We start from the raw sequence: 23,818 nt of genomic DNA, 5'->3' as shown, positions 1-23,818 counted from the left end.
CATTCCCAACTACCATACAGAAAACCCCAGACTACAATTCTTGGATTCATGGACCTCTCTTATTGTGTTTGATATGAATGGGGTTCATAGGAGCAGTGGCGTACCAAGGGGGGGGCGGTGGGGGCGGTCCACCCCGGGTGCTAGTGGGTGGGGGGTGCTCCGCTCCCGCCGCCTCCCGTGGCCGTTCCCGCGGCGTCGCACATTTAAAAAACCGGCGAAGCAGCGTCGCAGGCAGCGCCTCGTGCCCTGCTTGTAAAAAAAAAATCAAATCTCCTTCCCCTCCTCGTCTTGACTGGAAGGCCCCAGTCGACGTCAAGACGAGGAGAAGGAAGGAGATTTGATTTTTTTTTACAAGCAGGGCACGAGGCGCTGGCTGCGACGCTGCTTCGCCGGTTTTAACGGGACTGAGGTGGGGAAGGAGAGGGGCGAAAGGGACTGGGGTGGGGGTGTTCAGAGGGGAGAAGGGGACTGGGGTGGGGGTCTCAGAGGGGAAAAGGGGACTGGGGTGGGGATCTCAGAGGGGAGAAGGGAAGGGGAGGGGAGAAGGGGACTGGGATGGGGGTGTTCAGAGGAGAGAAGGGGACTGGGGTGGGGGTCTCAGACAGGGGAGGGGAGAAGGGGACTGTGGTGGGGGTCTCAGACAGGAGAAGGGGAGGGGAGAAGGGGACTGGAGTGGGGGTGTTCAGAGGGGAGAAGGGGACTGGGGTGGGGGTCTCAGACAGGGGAGGGGGAGGGGAGAAGGGGACTGGGGTGGTGATCTCAGAGGGGAGAAGGGGACTGGGGTGGGGATCTCAGAGGGGACGGATGGGGGTGTTCAGAGGAGAGAAGGGGACTGGGGTGGGGGTCTCAGACAGGGGAGGGGAGAAGAGGACTGTGGTGGGGGTCTCAGACAGGAGAAGGGGAGGGGAGAAGGGGACTGGAGTGGGGGGGTTCAGAGGGGAGAAGGGGGCTGGAACTGGGGCCTGAAAAAAGGGGCAGAGAGAGAGAGGGGACAGATCCTAGATGGAAGGGGGAGCGAGAGGGAGGGCAGACCCTGGATGGATGGGAGAGGGAGGGCAAATGGTGGATTGAAGGGGCAGAGAGAAAGGGCAGACAGTGGATGGAAGGGGGACGGCAGAGAGGGCAGACACTGGATGGCAGAGAGAGAGCGAAGACAGATGCTGGATGGAAGGAAGACGGTGAAAAGATGAGGAAAGCAGAAACCAGAGACAGCAAACTGTAAATAAAATATATTTTTTTATTTTTTTTTGCTTTAGGATAAAGTATTGTAGATGTGTTAAATGTTTATAATAGAACATGTAAATAAGGTAATCTTTTTATTGGACTAATTTTAATACATTTTGACTAACTTTCGGAGAACAAAACCCCCTTCCTCAGGTCAGGATAGGATACTGTAACAGCACTATACTGTACTGACCCGAGGACGGAGGTTTTGGCCTCTGAAAGCTAAATGTATTAGTCCAATAAAATGGTGGTATTTTACTTTCTATATTTGTTTTATTTCTATTTGTTAATTTGTAAAGTGGTGATTGGTACTTGTTAGGTTTTTTTTTTTCAAATTTACATCTGCTGTCTTTATATTTGCACAGTACTAGGGGACAGTTTCTGTTTCTGTGGTGTTGCATTGTATGCAGAGTCTGGCATTGGGGGTTCAGTTTAATTTTTGTCTAAATAGAAAGTTTATGATTACTTATTCTATAGTGGATTAGGGTGTATCTGTGTTTGTGAAAAAGACATGGCTTTCAGTTGGCATTGACTGTGCAGGATCTACGATCTGTACTATTCTGTCTGGTTTCGTTTTACAATAGGTGAATTGATGTTCTAGTGCTCACTGTAGTGTTTAAGATGCTTTCCTTTTCCTTGTGTGACTCGTAGAAATGACTGCTTATGGTATGGTAGAATTGCTCTATAGGTCCTGAGTGTTTTGTATTCTCGGCATGCCTAGTACTGGATTTGGGGGGGGGGGGGGTGTTAAAAAATGACCGGCCCCGGGTGTCAACTACCCTAGGTACGCCACTGCATAGGAGGATAGCTAAGAAATTACTACTCTTTAAAAAGAACACCTGCCTCCCCAGGTTTGCCAATTGCATCTGAATGCTTCACAAGTCTCATGGAATAATGTGAGTCTATTATTGTGATCAAAATGTTCAATAGTTAATGTTTGGTTTCATATAAACCAAACATCAACTTCCAAAGCAAGAACGTGGTGGTATCATGTTGTGGGACTGCATCAGGACCTGGTTTTCCTTCATTTATAGAACAAAAAATTATGCTTCATTAAAAAAGCTTCTAGAAGAAACCATCAAGCCTTCTGTCCATGAGTTAAAGCTGAACCTGAACCACAAATGGGTCATACTCAACGAGACAACCCAAAACATTCAAGTAAATCTACTGTAGAATGACTGAAGATGATACTTCATGTTTTGGATTGGTTAAGTCCTGTTGTAATATGACAAGACATAAAGCAAGCTGTTCAACCAATGACGATTTCAAATGTCACAGAATTTAAACAGTTTTATAATGGAAGAATGAGCCAAAATTCTTCAAGGCAATGTGACACTAAAGGAAAAAGATAGTGGAAGTTATTACTGATCAAAGAGAATGTATCCTTGGGAGCATAGCCAAGTTTAGGTGGCAGAGCTGGTGGTGGGAGGCGGGGATAGTGCTGGGCAGACTTATACGGTCTGTGCCAGAGCCGGTGGTGGGAGGCGGGGCTGGTGGTTGGGAGGCGGAGATAATGCTGGGCAGACTTATACAGTCTGTGCCAGAGCTGGTGTTGGGAGGTGGAGATAGTGCTGGCCAGACTTATATGGTCTGTGCCCTGAAGAGGACAGGTACAAATAAAAAGTGGCACATGTGAGTTTATCTTGTTGGGCAGACTGGAGAATTCCTTTATTAAATGAAAGCGGAAAATCAAATTTCAATACATTACATTGTGCAGTTATAAAGCCAGCCCTTCTATACTTTTATACAAATATGCAAAATTTACACAAAAAACCGTCCCCCCCCAAACATTCAACTCAACTTCAAGCGTACACGCTTCCACCAAACCCCAAAGGTCTTTACCCCCACCCGTTCCCCTCAGGCCACTTCCTGGACAGCTCGGACAACGTCCCAGGAGACCTGCTTAGCAGACCTGCACTCCTGGCCCAGGGACACCCCGCAGCGAGCCATCCATAGGCAGTATCTGATGATAACTGAGATTAGAAAGGCGGTACCTGGCTCTAACCGCCCCGTCTCCCCCTGCCTCCCATACACCCAGTCCGCATAGGTGTAGGACGAGAAGCTGGGGATGGCCAGCAAGGCAGCCACTCTCCGGCAAACCGCTACGGAGAATGGACACTCCTTCAGGAAGTGGTCCATGGTCTCCAGCCGGCCAGCACACTCCCCCCTCGGGCAGTCTCGGTCCTGCTGGTTCCTACACCAAAGGTTTGCCCTAACATACAATCTGCCATGTAGGGACAGCCAGGCAATGTCCCTGTACTTGTGTGGGATGCGTTTGGACGAAATAAAACGCAGGCCCTGCCTCAGCACGGGCTCCGGAGCATCCCTAAGAGCCAGGGGAGAGGAGAAGCGTTGGGAGCGAACCTGCTCCACCCAGATCTCCCTCTGCCCTGCCCTAACTTCCTCCCATGTAATGTCCCACAGCCGAACCAGCTTTACCAAGGATTTGTAGTAGCCTACCCCCTCTGGGAAACCTTTCCGCAGCCGTCCCACCCTACCTCCCCTCAACCAAGGACCCCAAAATCCCTCCCACCACTGGACAACACTGTGTACCCATCCTGGGGCATCCAGACCCCCTGCCTGCCCCATGTTAAACTGGATGAAGAGGGAGGAGAATAGCAAGACTGGGTTTACCATTCCCACACCCCCTTCCTCCCACGATCGGTAAGTAATATTATGTCTAACTGGGTTCATCCTGTTCCCCCACAGGAGTTGAAAGAACATGCTGTAAATTGCCGTGAAACAGCGTTCCGGCAGGAGACAGATGTAGCTCAGGAAGAGGAACATGGGGAGCACCTGGCTCTTCAGCAACCGTACCCGGTCCTCCATGGGCATCCGCCACCCCTTCCAGTGGTCCACCTTCTCCCTCGCCTCTGCTATCCTTTGTTCCCAATTCTCCTGCCCATAATCCCCTCCCCTCCCCCAAAATACACTCCCAAAACCCTTATTTTCTCTATCCCATCCGGGAACCCACCCCCTAAATTAAACCGCCGTCCCTCCGGCCCCACCCACAAGCTGGTGCTCTTGCCCAGGTTTACCCGAGACCCCGAAGCCTGGGAGTATTCTGCAAGGGTCTCCCGCAGCCTCCTCCCCTCCCTGCGATCCGCCACCCAGACGGTGACATCGTCCGCATAGGCGATGACTCGCAACACATTCCCTTTGCCTACCTCCACCCCTCTGAGCCCGTCCTCCCCCCCCCCTTTCCAGCCTCCTCACCAGGGGATCAATGGCGAAAGCGTACAGCAGGGGGCTCAATGGGCACCCCTGCCGCACCCCCGCCGAGATACCCACCTCCGCCCCCCTCCATCCATTCACCAGGGGAAAGAATCGCGCCCCTGCATACAATAACTGAAGTTGCGCGATCCATTCCCCCGGGAATCCATAGTGGTCTAGGACCTTCCATAAAAAGCCCCACTGCACTTGGTCGAAAGCATTGTCCTGGTCCAAGGCCACGGACCAGCCTGCCCTCTCCCACCCGACTATGTTCCAGGCCCTCCCTCACCCAGGCCACTGCCTCCAGCACCCCACACCCCTGCGGGGCTGCCAGCACTTCCCCGGAGATCTTCCTCATGCAGGCAAGGAGCATGTGAGCGAAGATCTTCCGGTCGGTATTCAGAAGTGCAATCGGCCGCTAATTTGCCACATCCTGGGGGTCCTTGCCTTTGCTAAGGAGGACCAAAGCTGATGCCCCCATCGACTCAGGCAAGGATCCCCCTGTTCGTGCCGCCTCCCAGATTGCCAACAAGACCGGCGCCAACTGATCCCTAAACCGCTGGTAGAACTCTGCCGGGAGTCCATCTGGCCCCGGCGCCATCCTGCGCCGCAAGGCCCCGATGGCCTCCTGTACCTCCCGCAGCGTCCATGGCTGCAGCAAGGCCCGAAGATGAGGCCCCCCTTACCCACCCCTGGGGTTTCCTCAATGAACCTCGCCATGGCCTCCTCCCCCAACTGTTGGTCCAAAAAGACCCGCCCAAAGTGGGTCCCCACCACCTGCAAGATACCTTCCCTAGACTGCTGGAGCATCCCACCCTCATCCCTTAACCCCTCTACCACCCTCCTCTCCCTTCTTTCCTTACAGCAGTCATACGGGTTCGACTGAGCAGCTTCCCGAAGTCCCGCTCATAGACGAGGGAAGAGTACCGATTGTATTGTACCCATTCCACCTCCTGCTGCAAGGCCTCAATGTCCTCCTTCCTCCCTCCCCTGGAAATCAAATTGTCTCTTCGCTTTCTCAGAGCAGTTCCTAGCTGGGTGACCTCCCTCTTCTGCCTCCTCGCCTGACGGAGAAAGAACCCCCTGGTGCGGTGTTTCAAAACTTCCCACCAGTCCCCTAGGGAAGGGAAGACACCCTGAATGGATACCTGGTCTGCCAAAACTCCAGATACTCCTGGTACAACACCCCCTCCCTCAACCATTTCTGATTTAAACACCACAATCCTTTCCCCAATCCGTGAATCCCCCCTCCCCCCAGCTCGACCAGCACCATCTTGTGGTCTGAGAAATCAACCTCTACCACCCTTGGTGCCTTCCCACACGCCCCTCCCTGAACTAAAAACCGGTCGATTCTACTTCTACAAGTGCCCCGGGCAAAAGTGAAACCCTGCGTCCCACCACCAAACTCACTGTGCACGTCCACCAATCCCGCTCCCTTCATGATCCCTGCTAGCCGTACCCCATCGTAACCTACTTGCGCCGCCCTCCCCCCCCTATCCTCCTTCCTCAGGACTGTGTTAAAATCCCCCCCCACCAGCTGCCATGAGGTGTAAAGGTACGGCTGAATTTTCCCAAACAGTGCCGCCCTTCCCCGTTTGCTTTGCGGCCCGTAGATGTTAATCACCCGCAAAGCCACATCTAACACCTCCCAATTCCCAGCTCCACCACCCTCTGGATCTCTACTTTAAAGGTTTTGAAGAGGATGCCTATCCCCCCATACCGTTCCCCTGCCAGACCCCAAATAGAGGGCCCCCATCTCCAGGCCTGCTTTGCCCGCCAAACTTCCTCCAGCGTTCGCAGCCTGGTCTCCTGCAGAAGAAAACAGTCCGCCGCCACGGCAGAGAGGCCATCGAACGCCAAGCATCTCGCCCTCTGGGAGGCGACACTAGCCACATTAAGTGTGGCGAATGTTAACAGCAGTCCCGCCATCATTGTGCCGTTCCATACCCCCCACCCTCCTGGCTACCTTCCCTCTGCTCCATACTACCTCCAGGGATTCCTTCCCCTTCCTCGTCCGCCCAGTCACGGACCCCTAGCTCAAAAAGCCCCCCCCCCTTTCCTTACTTTCTTCCTCTTTTCTTCGCCCACCTCCCTCCCTCCTTGGGAGGCGTCCACTGACCCTCCCCCCGCCCCCTCTCCCGCTCCTTCTGCCCCTTCTTCGACCCCCTCCGTCAATCCTGCCTCCAGCCCATCCTCCCCCCTCTCTTGTCTTCATCCCTGCCTCCTGTCCTACCCTCCTTTTCTCCCCACCCTCCCTTCAGCCCCCCCCCAATCCGCCCCCACCTCCCCGACCTCCTCCACTACCATTTCCTCCTCTTCGTCCCTCAAAGCCTTCTCCCTCTTCTTCCTTTTACCTGCTGTTCCCTTTTCAGCATCTGCCATGCTTTCCAACCCATCCTGCCGGCTCACCCCATCCTCTCCTTCCTCTCCTGCCAGTTCCTCACCCCCTCCCTCATCTTCCAATCTCCTAAATCTGTTCTCTATTTCTATCCCCATTCCTGCCCCCCCCTTCCTCCCGTTGTTTTTTTCACACCCGCGTCCAACCCTCATCTGCCCCGTCCTGCCGCTTCCGCCCTTCCCCCAACCCTCCCCCACCTCCCACTCCCTGTCCCTCCACAGCTCCTTTCCCCCCCACCCCGGGAACCTGATCTCGCCCTACATTCCCTCCCCCCTCTCCCTCTGAACTGGACTGCCCCTTCCCATGTCCTCCTCTCCCCCGTTATGGGAGGCCCAAGGGCAAGCTCTGAATGCATGCCCCAGACCCCCACACAAATTATACCGGATAGATGCACAAGACTCCGTAGGATGCTCCTTAGACCTGCACTTCCCACACTGCCGTACTGGGCACGACATACTAAAATGTCTGAATGACCCGCACTTGTGACATTGCCGCGGCTGCCCCTTGTAAAAGCAGAGGATCCAATCCCTGCCAATGAACGCCGTGGAGGGAATGTGCTGGGTCACGTGTCCTTCCTGCTTCAGCCTAACCTGCGCACCCCATTCTCCCGCCCACACCCTACTGGGGTCAGGGAGCTTGGACAAGGGGGTACGCAATTCTGCGTACTGCTGTAGCCAGAAGGCCAGGTCCGCCCCTGAGATGGATTCATTTTGGACCAGCAGGGTTACCTGCACCAGGTCAGGTCTGCTGATCGGTACGGCCCTAATGTTTCTCCAATCCCCTTTCCCCCTTACCCCTCGTATTTCTCCCAGAAGACCTCCATGCCTCGCTAGGTCAGAAAACTAACATCATATTCTGGGATATTCACCGGGTGGATACAGGCATAGAGGTCCTCTGGGAGAAATCCTAAACCCAGGACCAACTTCAGGGCCTCACCCCTACTTGGCATCCCCCCTCCCCCACCCACCTTAACTGAACCACATTCCTCCTTTTGGGAACCTGGTCCCCCCACCCTCCCCCCCATCTTTCCCCACTCCTTCCTGCCCCCCCCCCATTCCCCCTGCACCCGCCCCTCCCACCTACTACCGCCGCAAAGCATGGAGCACCCCCCACCGTCCCCCTCCTCCATCTCCTGCAGAGACCCCCCTGCTCCTGCTGCGCCGTACCCCCCCTCTCTCTCGCCCCCCTCTCAGCCTCCCTCCCCTCAGCACTTTGCACATCCCCTGCCTTCACAGTGTCCTTCTGTACCATTTCCCCTGCAGCAAAAAACCTGCCATTGTCCCCTTCAACACGTTCGCTAGAGACAGTGAGAGCAGGTTCCCCTAAATACTTGTTCCCCTCCCAATGCCCCTGACCCCCTCCCCCTCCCCCTCCCACCGAGCCAACCCTCCCCTCCCGAACACTCCCCCCTGGCTCGCACCCCCGCAGCCTGGCCAACTTCAAAGTCAAAGGTACCAGTCAAGTTTCCTTCTGGTGCACACTGCAAGACAAACACCTCCCGCTCCTCCCCCCCTCCTCCCCCCCCCCCCCCCCCCCAGAACCTGCTCTCTGTGCTGGGTCCCTCCTTGCAACGTGCTGCTCCAGCTTTCCCTGTGCGGGCCTGCTGTTTTCCTGGGAACGTCTCCCCTCTGGCGTCCTGCTTCATTGGGACTTCCTGCTCTGCCATTTTGCCAAGTAAGCGTGGCTTCCCGCACTCCAGCACCGCTCGCTCTCCCAAACGTGGGGAATCCTCCTGCGCTGTAGCATTCTCCCCTACCGGCCACTGCAGCTCCTCTGCGGCCGTCCCTGCTCCTCCAGTCCGATTGGCTGGCGCCTCCTGCTCCAATGTGCTGGGCAGGCGTGGCATCCCGCCACCCGGCAGCGCAGTGCCTTGCCATTCTGAACCTTTTTGTGGGGAACACTGTGTGTCCTCCTGTGCTTTCTCTATCGAAAACCACTCCTTGTCTTCACCTGCCTTTCTTCCTGCATTCTCCTTTAAGAGGCAGCTCCCTGCTGGAACATCTCCACTTTCAGTCCTTAGCCCTGCTGCAGGCTGATTGGCTGGAACATCCTGCTCCTCAGAGCTTTGTGGGTGAGGCCTCCCAGGCTGTGCTGGGGCAGGCATTTTTTTCCTTGCCATCTGCTCCTACTACAGGCAATGGGAACAGGACAACCTGTGGCTGCAATTGCCTCTGCCTACCCCTTGCCTCTTCTCCAGGTAAGTTCTCTGTTTCAACTTCCACCACCACTTCTGTGGAAAAAGGTCTCTCTCCTGAAATTCCAGCCTCTGTTCAACAATGTGAAAAGTCTTAGTGTTAAAGTTTTTTTTCCTGTTCTGCTCTCCCACACTCAGGTGCTCTCAATGAGGCTTCCACAGACCCACCTTCAGTCCTGCTTACTCCAGAAGCTGCCTGCAGAGGCCCCGACTGACTAGCAAGGTATTGCATGAATTTTAATGTATTTTGGGTGCTTGTTCCTGGCAGCTCCCCTGATGCTTCAATGTTCTGGGGTCCAAAGCCTGGGCTGATTCCTTCCTGCTCCGTTTGTTGCTTCCACTGTACTGAGGCTGACGGGGCCTGTCCCCCCAAGGCCATCCTGTCTCTGTTGATATAGAGTTCTCTCAGAGGATTTCCAGGGCCTTTCCTCAGTGCCCTCAGCAGCTGTTCTTTTTTCTGGAGAAGCCTATGCAGCCTGGTTTCCTCTTTCATATAGGTCTTGCGATGCTCTGCTGGGGCCAGCCTGCTCAGGGCTTTTGCCATTTTGACTCTCTTCCCAAGCTCCACCACCTCCTTCTCCGTACTTTTAATTCTCTTCACCATTTTAATTATGCCACTGGCCGGGTCCTCTGGATCCTGGCAGTAGTCCACAAGCTCTTCCTCCTCTAGATCGTCACTGTCCTCACTGCCTTCCTCCTCTACCTCCGGCAGGGCCTCCTGACAGATCTCCATTACCACTCTTTCCTTCTCAGACCAGCTCTTCTCTAGGGCCTCCGCCAGCTCTCTCCCCCCCTCACCTGCTGGACGTCGTGCGGCCGCGAGGGGGGTACCAGTCCGGCTTCCTCCCTTGGAGTCTGGCCCTCTTCTATCCACAGGGCTCCTTTCCCTCCTCCCTGCGGCACTGCAAGGGAGGGGACTGCTTTTCCTGACCCTCTGGTCCCTGAGCCCAAGAGGCCCCATGGCCTGGGCCTGTCCTGGGGAACGCTCCCCAGAGGCCCTCCACATCCTTGGGGAGGGAGCTAGGCCTCACTCCCTTCCCACTGGAAGTCTGCAGAGCTCTCTGAAACACCTCCTTCCACCTCAGCAGACTGGATGGACTGTGCAGGTCTTTTTCTGCCATCATCTACTATGTTACTATGTTAGATGAAGTATGAATGGTTTTCACATGCTTTTTCACTGAGGGGTACTTACTGTTGAATATTTTGTTGAATGGTGTTGAGTTAGGAACTGGGACATTCAATCTGGGATGGTCACAACTCACCCAGTTTTTACAAAAGACAAGATGAACTGCAGAGCCTTTCGCATAATACATATAAGAATGTATAGTAGTGCGTATGGGGAGAAAAGAAGCATCATCATTTGGGGTACCATGCATCTTGTTCCCATCATATATCTGCTCTTGGTCCCTCAGCTATATGCTAACCCGTATTGTAGAACATCTTTAGCATCATCTGTATGTTAGTTGAATGTTCTAATGCATGTTTATCAGGTGTATCATTAGTATTATGCTAACATTGTATTATGTCTCTGGTATTTGAATTCCCAGTGCTGTTAAATGTGTATATTTTTGATAGTGTTTCACAGTAGTTCTATTATTAGGTTTCAATTTACTGGTTTCTAGTTTACCTCATTGATTGTATTTATGTTTACTCTTGGTTATTTTACTATTGCTTTGAACAAAATTATAAGTTTTATATTAAACTGTACTTACTGTAGACCATCTTGGGTGAATCTCTTCATAAACGCGGTAGGACTGGGGCAGCAGGGGTGTCTGCTGCAGCAGTAGGGAGGGTAACGGGCAGCAGCTAGGTGGGGGTCCCAGACCACCCTCAGTCCACCCCTGCATACATTAACACCTTTTTCAGAGTACATGTAAATCTGTACACTACTGGGAGTCACTGCATGAGCCTATTTAATAAAAGGCACATAGGTATTTATGTATTTTTAACACAGGTGCTTTTTCACATAGATGCCATCTTACCACCCCTTCCAAGCACAGCAATTCAGAATTATGCACATGCCCACTTCTGTAGTGCAGTTTTAAAGGAAGAAAAAACACTGTTACTATTCAATTTGGTTGCCTAAACCAATGACCACAAACTCAGCAGTCTTTTTGATATGTACTTTACTATTAAGTAGTAGACCTCTAAAAATGCCATGTTCTGTTTCATGAGGGTATAAGTTTACATTTTAAAAAGAGAGCCAAGAGAAATATAAAATCAAATTTAAGAAAGCTTGTTTTATTTAACAGTTTATTCAATCACAGATGACACACAATTAATTCAGTACTAAGGCTGCAGTCTGAGATGAAAGTCTTTGAACCAGTTTTATTTTTGCATAATATAGAACTAGCATGGTAATGATTCCAGCTTTCTAAGAAAATTAAACAAATCTAGTATCCCACCTAGTAAGTTATATCTGTACCGATATTTATCATTAAATAGCAGCAAATTAACAGTTGCTTCTAGTTTCAGTGATTACAATTCTACCCTATCCTTCAACAACTTGTTGGTCATTATCTTAGATCAGTCAATTGGTCCATTGTTTAAACATTTTAAGGGCAATTCTGTAACTAGACACCTAAGGTTAAGCACTCCATTTGCATAAACATAAATGCCAAAAAGTAGTACTTAAGCACGTAAGTGACCCATGCGCTTATTCTATAAATGTGTGCAAATGCAAGGAGGGATGTACAAGTGGGCAGAGCATGGGAGGGGTGCGGCATGATTTCTAACATATAACTTATAGAATACTATAAGTTACGTGCACCGGTGTAGATATAGGAACACCAATACCAGATGCTTAGAATAGGTGCTCCCTGTGCAACATCAGGGCACCAATAAACAGATGTCCATTTACAGAATTGCCACCTATATTTTTTTATTTTTTGTTACATTTGTACCCTGCGCTTTCCCACTCATGGCAGGCTCAATGCTGCTTACATATTGTATACAGGTACTTGTTTGTACCTGGGGCAATGGAGGGTTAAGTGACTTGCCCAGAGTCACAAGGAGCTAGCTGCCTGTGCCTGAAGTGGGAATCGAACTCAGTTCCTCAGGACCAAAGTCCACCACCCTAACCACTAGGCCACTCCTCCATTATATGACTTCATTTGTCAGAATGACATCTCCCTTTTCCGAAAGAGTGCTGCTGCTTGAATATACTGGAACACCACACTGTCCAGTGACAGTCTCATTCTTGAATATTACACATACATATGGTTTCTGTATGTTATAACCCTTCATCCCAAACTATAGTTTTTCAGTGAATTACAAGTCCACCATTTTGACATATCTTTTTCAATCTTCAGTCATTAACTTTTGCTTGCAGATTCAGGAGGAAAGCAGTCAATACCATATTTCTGATACAGTGCCCCAAAAGTGTTTGTCACTTTCATCATTTGTTTCTAATACCCTACAGAAGTAACCATATATAAGGAGACAAAATACTCAAATATATGCACACAATCAACCCAAAACAAAGAGTGAAAAACCCCCAACTCACTTAGAGGTAAACAAGAAATGAAGCAATGGAGGAAAAAGCTTTTATTCATTTTTGAAAGAATTCATTTTGTTTTATCTACAGTTGCTACCCTAGCAGTAAATTAAATCCGCTGAGGAAGCCGAGAGGTAAAATGGGTCCCCACTGAGATCTTTGTGGACTGCCTTAAGCTAAGTTCAGCTCTTTAGCAAATACTTCATCCATAAGTGAAAGCTGTTTTTGTGAGCATGTCCCGATAAAAATCTATGTTATGATAAATTAGCAAAACTTTAACCATAATGAGAATTATTTTTATGGAGGTTCTTTTTTTTTAGACCAACGAAAGAAACTGTGAACTGTGGCTCGAATATCATGACACCCTGATATAGGGTTTATTCGATTGGTTTACCACAGTCATCTGAGGTCTTTTTCCTCCATTGCTTCATTTTTTTCAGATTACCTGTAATGGGCCAATGATCAGAAGCAAATGCAGCCGCTAGAGGCCATTAGCGCCATACTAGCGCCTGCATATGCTACTGCCCCATGATCAGAGCCCGTGAAACAACATGCTTGTGGGTTCTGAACGCAACTAACATGCAAAACAGGGTTCTTAGTGCAAGTAGCATGCAAATGCATACTAAATGTATTCCTCCCCAATGATCAGTGATTTAATGTCCGAGCTCGGAGCTAGCGTTAGGGTTTGTAGACCATTGGGGAGGAACTGTGAGCCCTGTCAAGCATTCCCCCCAATGCATCAGCCTCTCCCTGCAGCCCTGCAGGAGCAGGAACCCTGACCCGAACCCCCCCCCCCCCCCCGCGACACAAGTTCGGGGGGGGGGGGGGCTGGAGAGCCAGTGGGTCTCCAGCCCCCCTAACATTCCCTAAAATAGAGCCCTGGTGGCCCAGTGGGCTGTCAATCAACCCTCCTTGACCTGGTGGTCTAGCGACCCTCTTCCCCATCCCTGCCCAGTGCATCTTGGGATGTGCTAGGTGGGGCTTCACACCATATGGTGTGAAGGTGGGGAAGAGGGACGCTGGACCACCGGGGGGGGGGGGGGGATTGATTTGCGGCCCACTGGGCCACCAGCACTCTATCTGAGGGGATGCTGGGGGGGGGGATTAGGGGCGCTGGAGACCCACTAGGCCACTGGGGTCATGCTGTTTGGGGTCTGGTGGTCCCATGGACCTCCAAGCCCCTGTGTTTAACAGGTCTGGGCTTTTGACAGCCCAGACCTGTCAAACAAGTGTGGGAGGATTGTGCCTGAACACATGCTCGGGCACAATCCTCCTGCACTTTACCCTATGATCAGAGATAAATAGCGTGCATAAATTTGCATGCTATTATCTCTGATCATAGGGGCGGTAAAGCCCCATGCTATTCCAGCACCATTTTTATAGCACTGTTGGGAACAGCATGGGGCTTTCGATCATCTGCCCATTAGTGAGTTATTTTAATGCTCTACAGGATCATACAAAGCTAAGAATGAAAAGCTACAGGGTGAGATAGAAATGGCCCCTTCAAGATGGCTTTTCTTTTCCTTCAAGGGGAAAAAAAAAAAAAAGAGTTGATAAAATACATTTCATCTGCCCCTGCCCCATATTAAATAATGTTTTTATTTTTAAAAAGATACATGCTCTTTTAGTGGTGGAAGGCTGGTACCTGAATTATGAAGTAATGGTAAGGAAAGTCTAATGCTTGCTTTTCATTCTTTTAAACAAATTACTCCTGAAGCTCATATACTGTGCACATCTTACAAAAGCTGCAAGACAATTTGCAAAAGAAACACATTTTGAATTACTAAAATTAAAAATAAACATCTAATGGGGACACTTTAAATATATGACCTAATTTTTCAAATGTAGTGTCTTGTTACAAAAACAATGTAATGCAAGTGTTAAAACAAGTTTAAAAGCCCAAATACCAATTTCTCCCAGGTTTGGTTTCTGACAGGTAACTGAAAAACAGTGTAAACAAAATCTGGATTGTTAAGATTCCCTCTTTTGGATCTTCTTCTGATCTTCATCCTTAAAGTTTTGGTTGTGAGGCCAGTTTCAGCTTCAAGTTTTCAGCTAGTTTATCCATAAATTCAAATGTACTCAAATAGTCAGAACGCCGCACACTGAAAAATAAAAGAATGTAAAACTAGACCTTCCAGAACATTTATTTAATCTTTTAATCTTACTCGAATGCCACTTAACTAAAAGGGGACATTATCAATGTGGGCTACCATTAAAGACGGATTATTTTAATACTAACTCATGCAATTTTAGCACAGGTTCTGCAATGAGACCTAGTTACTAATAAACCTGTGTTAACGATAAAATAACCCATCTTAACAATAGCCCACACTGATAACTTCCCCCTCTAAATACTGATTTTTTTTTCTGATAATCTGAAAACTCAGTCCAGCTAAAAATAGATGGCAGTGGACATTTTCCGTCACACTGAAGCATTACGTTACCAGGCACAAGAAGATGGGCGTGTAGGTGAAAAAGGCACAGATTTGATCTTCAATTTTATGCATATTTTCCAGCAAATGTTTTGCTTCTAGAAAAAAAACAGGTGCAGTATCCAAGGCACTTTGTATCCATAAACTATTTCTGTATACCAGCTACAGGATTTGCTGGTAAAAAAAAACAACAACATATGCAGACTTTGCAGTGATATAGGCTGTCTAGAGCTTTGAATTCTCAGTTCTATAAAATTGCTTGCATTAAACAAATTTAGGAGTCCTCTTACTAAGGTGTGTTAACAGATTTAGTGGGCACTAAATGATAAGACGCCTATTATATTCCTATGGGCATCTTATCCTTTAGAGTGTGCTAAATCTGTTAGCGCACCTTAGTAAAAGGACCCCTTAATAAAAGTTATAAATAAATTTGATAAATTTAGAACATAGATCCAGGAAGAAGTAGATTAAAATGCAAATATTCAAAGAATAACCAATTTCAGCAATACATGTGTAAAGCACCAGGCTTACAGATCTTATCCTGTACTTACTTGGGTAAACCTTTAATGCAAGCAGCCAAGTCCTTTGTCATGAATCCAGCTTCTATGGTCTCAACACAAACTTCTTCCAAGGCTGTGGCAAAGTTCTGCAGTTCCCTATTATTATCCAGCTTAGCTCTGTGAGCCAAACCTCTAGTCCATGCAAAAGTAGAAGCTGAGAAAGCAATACAGAAATGGGTAAAAACTCCACATAAATTTATTTTTTTCTCTCATGCATGCTAGGTTTTACCAGAAAAAAAAATGTTCTTAGGAATTGTCATTACTGTTAAGACTGGCTCACAAGTGGACCAATCACATATTATGCAGACAGATGACTAATAGTACTCCTGGGAGAATTATACACACAATATCTGAAAATTATGCATACTTTATTTGTAATTTTCTTGTACACAATTCCTCAATTATAAAGACTGACTCCTCCCTCGCTCCAACTACAGGTCCTACCTTCTCCGGTTCCTTCTTTAACTTGTATCCCTTCTCCTTAAACATTACTTTCAGCCCCCAGTTTATCTGCCCCTTCTCTAGGATGAATACCTCTGTTTTTTCTCCCCTCCCCTGTACCTTCTCTGATCACCTGTTCTCTAATCTCTAGCAGCTCTGCCCTACAGTTCGCTCTCTCCATCCATAAGCATTCACTGTTCCCCTTCTCGCTAATACCCAGCAAGACCTCAGAACTGTCCATCCCCCCTTCATCCACTGTTCACCAGCTCCTTCCCACATAGCGCACCTCGCCCATCTATATTTCTCCAGTCCCCACTTCCCATGGCAAACACACCCTAATCCACCATCCATTCCAATGACACAGCAAATGGAAGTGGTGCACAGCTGCATATCTGGCTGTAACTTCCTCCTTTGCCATCCTGAGCCCAATTGTTCCCTTTGAATCATGTAGGCTTCCATACAGCCGCACAACTTAAAGGAACAGTCAGAAAAGCAGAGGAGGAGAAGGACATGGTTCAATGTGCACCTGTGCACATTTTCCTCTTGATGGGGGCAGGGGAGAGAGGTCAGCCAGCCATGCTGCATGGCACCATGCTGTCGAATCACAGCAGCAGTCTATGCAGAATTCTCCCAGGAGTATTAATAGTTTTATAATCGTGCAAATGACTTGATAATCCAACAGTTGTACTGCAATATGGGATAAGATATTGACTTGGTATTAGTTCTCCAAAAGGCTGGTTGCTTAGAGAATGCTGATTACATACTACTGGGAAAATATTTTGAGAAGCACAAGACTGCTTCTATGTAAAATCAAAGTAGATTTGGTTGAAACATGATTAACAGTGCATATTTATTTATTTGTAGCATTTATATCCTACATTTTCCCACCTATTTGCAGGCTCAATGTGGCTTACATTATGTCGCATTGGCGATTATCATTAACAGAATAAGAAGTTCAGCTTATTGTTACAATTAATATGCGATTAATTACAATTAATATTATTCTAGTACCATTAACTATGCTAGCGATGGTTCATGGAGAAGATAAGAAAAGCCATGCTGAGTCACATATAAGGCCACCAAGCCTAATATCCTCTCTCCAGCAGTGACTGGCCTGGGTCACAACTACCTGGCACGATATAAAAAGTAGTCTTGTTTCTCATAGCGCATTCTAGGGATGAGTGATGACTTTCCTAAGGCTACTTGACTAATAACTTTTCATGGAATTTTCTTCCTGGAACTTGTTCAAAGCTTTTTTAAAATTTGCTATGTTAGTCATCTTGACAGCAGCCTCCGGCAACAGATTCCCGGATGTATCACAGTTGATGCTGCAGAAGAGAGAGGAATTTCACCAACTCACTATTTTTCCTGTGATGGTAGAATATCCTATATAATAATTTGCACCTCCAACGTTCTACGTCTGGATGCCTGGGTTCGTAACACACTTCCCATTGGTCCGCCCTCGCGATAACGTCACATGGCGGATCAGTAAGAGGGAAGGGAAGTCAGCAACAGCCAGCCATAGAACGTTGGAGGTGAGGGAGAATCGCGGGAGAATCGCCCCCCCTCCCTCCCCCCGAGTTCCAGGCTCCCCCTCTCCTCCAAGTTCCAGACCCCCGCGCCTCCCTCCCTCTCTCCCCTCCGCCTGCCCCTCACCTTCCTGCATGCCGGCCAGAATTTAAACATTTTTACCACGGGTTCCGGCAGCAGCAGTGAAGGCGAGCAGGCATGGTGCTTCAGCCTGCCATCCCTTCTGTCTCAGCTCTGCCTCTGGTTCCACCCTTCCGGAAACAGGAAATGAGGGCGGGACCGGAGGCAGAGCTGAGACAGAAGGGAAGGCAGGCTGAAGCGCCGTGCCTGCTCGACTTTCACTGCTGCCGCAGGACCAAGAGGTAACAAGTTTTAAATTACAGCCGGCACTTAGGAAGGCGAGGGGCAGGCGGAGGACAGGTCGTGCTTGCACTCGGAGGGGAGAGAAAGAGAGGGAGGGAGGCGCGGGGGTATGGAACTCGGAGGGGAGGGGAGGCACGGGATTCTGGAACTCTGAGGCACTTACAGCCAGCACTTAGGAAGCCGAGCGGCAGGCGGAGGACTAAGAAGAGGGCCGGCAACGCAGGGGAGGTGCGGGTGTCTGGAACTTGGAGGCACTTACAGCCGACACTTAGTCCTCCGCCTGCCCCTCGCCTTCCTAAGAGAAGAGGGTGGCCAACGCAGGTCGGGCTGCCACTTGGAGGGGACAGAGAGAGAGGGAGGGAGGCGTGGGTGTCTGGAACTCGGAGGGGAGGAGAGGGAGGGAGGGGGCCATGGGAATGTCTAGAGGCAGGGACTCGTGACAACTGGCCAGTGACATACAGACTCCTGTGCCGCTTGAACTGCATCGAAACAAACAGGGTGGCGGAAAACGGGCAAGTGCAGAACTCGCACCACAACTCGACTCCTGCGCCGCAAGGACTACATTGTACTCTCACACACTCTCTGTCTCACACACACACTTTTTCAGTAGATTCACACTCTCTCTCTCACACACACCCTCTATGTCAGAGACACACTCTCTAACACACTCACTCTCACACACACACTCTCTCTCACACGCACAGTCTCTCTCTCTCACACACACACTCTCTCTGTCTCTCAGAGGAGAGGGAGCGGAGCCTGGAACTTGGAGGAGAGGGGGGAAGGGAGGGGGCCAAGCTGGAACTCTGATAACCTTGCTAGCGCCCGTTTCATTTCTGTGAGAAACGGGCCTGTTTTACTAGTATGCTATAAATGGTGTTTTTTCCCAGGGCTAATTTTCACAATGAAAGGAGCTACTCAGAGGGCTCAGTTGAAGAGACATGGCAAATTCTCCCTGAAGAAATTTGATCGCTGTGAGGCAAGAACAAATCAATTCCACCTGTTTCCAAGTGGCATTGAATGGTCAAAGGCTGAAGATAGTTTTGTCTGATTCAACTGCAATATGTACTAGTGATCTTTACTGCCTTCTATTTTCTCTAGTTGTAGGCTTGAAAAAGGGGCCCTAGTGAAGTCTAACTTACTACATAATCTATGCATTCTAATTTATATAAGTACGTTGCAGTTATTGATTGCAGGTTATACAGAATTATTTGAATTTGTATTTCTTTAAGATGAGAGCGTGGGGTGGGGGGGAAGACTACAACTTTATATTGAATCCAGCATACCTCGAGAAGGTATTAGTCACTGGGCAATGTAGGTTTCTGTAGAAGGGGAGAAGCAGAACTTGGGAAGGATACAGGGGGAGACGTGGCGGGGAGGGGAATTTGTGCTCAACAACTTAAGGGCTGCATAAATTCCAATCTGTGGGAGATATGGTCTAATGGGTAGTAACGTGCTGAGAAGTGGAACCCTGAATGTACCAGGTTTGAATTCTCCGTGCTGCCATCTTCTGGAGAGTGTTTTTGCTAGAAGGCTGGTTTTTCAGGTGTTACAGTGCCTTCTCCAAAAGAGTTTTTTTTGCCTCTGAAGCAGCCCTGATGTTGGCAAAACATGGCCTGTGTCAGGCATTACTTTGGTTTGTGTGATCATCAATAAAAATCTGTTGGTATTTCTCATTGATCTGTTTGGTTTGTTTCCAAGTTGAAGTTTGCAGATTGGCTGCCCTGTTGTTTCCTTGGAAAAATATCTCGCCAGGGGGTAAATCTCCAGGGTTAAATTTTCTAGTTGTTGTTTTTTTGTCTTTTATGTTTCAATGTTTTTATTCAGCAAACTGGGTAAGTTATAACAAAAGTATAACAAGCAAAATCACCAACACAAGAAACCCAATGCAACATGAAAAAGTTCCTTGGGCACAGTATTATTTATCAAAACATCATCATCTAGGCTCAAAAAATCCTTCCTCCACCCAAAAAAACATTAAGCATGTATCTGTGAAACAAAACCTTAGAGAAAAGGACTGCAAACTGGCATAGACAGCAGGATTCAAATAGTAAGCAACGTACTGTAACAACCCTTCCCTCCTACCCTCCTGCTGGCCAAAGGGGAGCAAGTTACAGGGTGATCTACCACCCTCATTAAATAACTGAAAAGACACTTCCTAAAAACAGTACTGGAGGGCAGGACCAAAAAGCATGAAAAAAAAAGTGACCGGGGATTCCTGACGCTTAAAACAGGTGAAAAGAAGACAACATTCCCATATGTCGAGCATGGCTAATGTAGCCTTGAAGAAGAACCCAATATTGACATTCTTGCATTCAGTAGCAAAAGTAATGGATGGAATATGTGCTATCACCTTTCCCAAATCGACAGTCAACATAGTTCCCATCTCTTCACTCCATTTGCATACAGTATCCCCATAATTCACTCAACTGCACTTTCGAAACTTTATGTAACCAAGAATGAAGTTCTGACACAGACAATCTGTCCCCTGAAGGAGACTCCAGCCAAATGCGAAGAATCTTACTATAGTGGGAAAGAAGCCCTGCTTGAGGAATGGACTGAATATAATATTGTAACTGATGAAAGGCAAAGAGATCAGTAGGTCTAGCAAAGTCGGTCCGGAATAAAGCAGGAAAGTCCAATAAAGAACCGCTAAAGGTTAACACATGTTCTAAACAGCATGCTCTGTCCCTGTCCCAATGATGAAAAACTGCAGAGTCAACCCCTGGGAAAAATTCAAGATTACCCTTAAGCGGAAGGGGTCAGAATGGCGAGGGTCCTGATTCCAGTCTCACTATATCCCTCTAAACCTACCGTAAAAGAGCTGAGATCAAACTTTTTCAAATGTTTGGGAGGAGCTTTGGTGGGCTATTTTTATTTTTTTTAAATAAAACTTACTCTAGTACTCTGTCCTTCATTCTAGCTCGATTTTACAACTACTTAAGATCAGGCACAAAGTTATCACAACACAATAATACAGCTGGAATCATAATTTTATGTAAAGCTGGGTGGGACAATACAAACTGTAGCTCCAATCTCATTAATAAATGTACATCTGAAAATCTTAGCAGTTATTGGCGGTTAGCTTAGCAGAGTTTAAAAAGGGGTTGGACGGTTTCCTAAAGGACAAGTCCATAAACCGCTACTAAACGGACTTGGAAATATCCAAAATCCCAGGAATAACATGTATAGAATGTTTGTACGTTTGGGAAGCTTGCCAGGTGCCCTTGGCCTGGATTGGCCGCTGTCGTGGACAAGATGCTGGGCTTGATGGACCCTTGGTCTTTTCCCAGTATGGCATTACTTAGGTACTTATGTACTTATGGCCAATTGCTTAGAACCACTATTACCTTAGTTGATTAATCCTGATCAGGCTGGCTTTGTGCTTGGATGTACAATCATGGATAACAGCAAAAGGATTTTCAGTTAACTTGGGTGGTATCACATGAAAAAAAAGCCCTACCATGTTACTTGTACTGCATGCCAAAATGGCACTTGACTGCAGTCATTGGCCATTCATGTTTGCAGTTCTGGATAAGTTTGGGGTTGGGGACGGTTTCTGCAAATGGACTGATATCTTATATCACAATCTGATGGCATGTATAAAGATTAATGGGTCTTGTACCTCTAATTTTTGCCTGGGCAAGGACGTCAACTTCCCCATTATTATTTGCACTAATGATAGATCCCTTTGCTCAGAGAATCATAGATGGTAAGGATATAAAAGGGGTTCTGGTGGGAACCTTGAATCATAACATATTATTATTCTCGCCATTTCTCATCTGTATTTATCTCTCTGTTTTACATTTATTTTAATACTAAACAAGTTATCGTACTAGGACTGTGCATACACTTCATACACTACTTCTAATGCCAGTCAAAAAATTCTGAAGACATTTAACATATGCAGTATTATTCATCTTTACTACATTAATTTATACAATGAACACTTTTCATGTGGAAACATTTCCTGCTTGTACTACAAAGAATCAAACTAACCTAAGTATCAAGTATAACTGCCAATCATACCTAAATGGAGCTTATTGCCACCATTCTTATTTGCTCACAGGTCTCACATCAATTGAAATACTTGGGTATGAAAGACACAGCTAGCAGTTCCAACCTATTTCAAGCACATTATGGTCCCCTTCTTTATCAAATTAAGAGGGATCTTAGGGATTGGAATAAGTCTTTTTTCCTGGCTGGACAGGATTGCAACCATTAAAATAAATATACTTCCCAGGTGTGTTTTTTTGGTTTGTTTTTTTAAACCTATTCCAGACATTCCCTACACCTATTGGATTGAAAACTCTAGATCAGTGGCAGCGGATGATCCTTCAGTTTATTTGGGGTGGGAGGAGACGTAGGATCTAGCAGGCTATTCTTACTAAGCACAAAGAACTAGGAAGCCTTGGGGTACATGATTTAAAAGCATACTATTCTGCAGCACAAATGAGAGACATATGGCATTGGAGAAGGATGGTGTCTCCCATGCCTCATGCACAAATAGAGCATAACTATCTTAAACAGATTCCCTTATCTGGAGCTCCTTGGGGTATGTAGTGGAGGAGCAGCCTAGTGGTTAGTGTAGTGGACTCTGGGTAAGTCACTTTACTCTCCATTGCCCCAGGTGCAATATGTACCTGTACATACTATGTAAACTGCTTTGAATACAGTTACAAATACCACAGAAAGGCGGTATATCAAGTCCCATTTACCTTTCCCTCTCTTGGGCACCAGGCTGGCTCTCTACTATCCCCAACCCATTCACTAAACATGTTTTATAGCTTTGGAAAAAAGGTTAAATATAAAAGTACGGGGAATGACTGGAAATCTTGGTTTACTCCTTTAGTCTCTTTAGAAGGCGGCTGTCCACATTTTGATTCTCTGCAGGATACTTGAAATCTTTTGCTGATCTACAGTCAGAACTTTAGCTGGGCCCTTCTGAATTCTATGAATATCTCCAAATTTGGCACTGGCTGGCCACACAGCAGTTGAGTGGTTAATCAGCGCCAGAAGAATTCTCTGGATGTTCTTGTGTATTCAGAATACAACATCCAGGAGTTTAATTTACACACTTTACAAACTGATAATGCAATATGAACTTTAAAAAGTTGAAATATATGGTACATTTAAAGCAGGATATTGGGCAAGAGTTTACAGAAAAACAATGGAACAAGGTTATTAAGAAGGCTAACCACTTCTCTATTTCAGCTTGCTTAAATGAGAACAGTTTAAAGACTTTGATAAGGTGGTGTGTTACTCCGCAGAGACCAAATAAGTTCCTTCCAAATTATGATGCTCATTGTTGGTGACAATGTAGAGAACTGGGTAATTTTCTACACTGACGTGGGCATGTCTAGTGGTAAAACATTTTTGGGATCAGATTCAAACTATTATCTGTTTAACTCTTGGAATATCAGTTTAACTCACTCTTGAGCTGTGTCTTCTAAACAATGTGCCTCATAATACTGATAAACAATGTCACACACGGTTGCTCAGTTGTATCTATGCGCCAAATAATGGAGATCAAATAATCCTCTGTCATTGGACAGTGCCAGAGACAGATATGTTGTACTCGTGGAAAAGCTGAAAGCTCTACACAATAGGATAAATTCTTACAAGCACTCTTTGGATTTATTACAGATTTGGACTTAAGCAATAGGGGAGAGTTGGGGGGGGGGGGGGGGGGGAGGAAGGTTTCTTTTGTTACATGATGATCTCACAATTGGGTATATTTACTTTGCTATTCTCTCATATACCTTTGTTCTCATTTTAGTTTAGTTATTGTAGACCATGGTTGGGTCTCTGTTTGCTCTACTGAAAATTTCAATACAATACATAAGAACATAAGAATAGCCACACTGGGTCAGACCAATGGTCCATGGTCCATCTAGCCCAGTGGCTAGCAGTGGCCAATCCAAGTCACAAGTACCTGGAAGAAACCCAATTCATAGCAACATT

At 47.5% G+C, this 23,818-nt stretch overlaps 1 protein-coding gene across 1 annotated transcript in view; it reads right to left on the bottom strand.

The window, feature by feature from the left end:
* Positions 1-14,043: 14,043 nt before the first annotated feature.
* Positions 14,044-23,818, bottom strand: part of IDH1 (isocitrate dehydrogenase (NADP(+)) 1) — a 144,762-nt gene continuing 134,987 nt past the window's right edge. The window contains exons 8-9 of the mRNA XM_030209795.1: positions 15,512-15,674; positions 14,044-14,630 (exon numbers count right to left, since the gene is read on the bottom strand). Coding sequence (XP_030065655.1) covers positions 14,537-14,630; positions 15,512-15,674 — 257 coding nt within the window. The 3' untranslated portion in view covers positions 14,044-14,536. The remainder of the gene's footprint in view (positions 14,631-15,511; positions 15,675-23,818) is intronic.

This window comes from Microcaecilia unicolor, chromosome 7, assembly GCF_901765095.1.
Source record: "Microcaecilia unicolor chromosome 7, aMicUni1.1, whole genome shotgun sequence".
Taxonomy (NCBI): Eukaryota; Metazoa; Chordata; class Amphibia; order Gymnophiona; family Siphonopidae; genus Microcaecilia; species Microcaecilia unicolor.
Note: the sequence above shows the minus strand (reverse complement) of the source record. Positions and strands in the feature narration are given on the sequence as shown.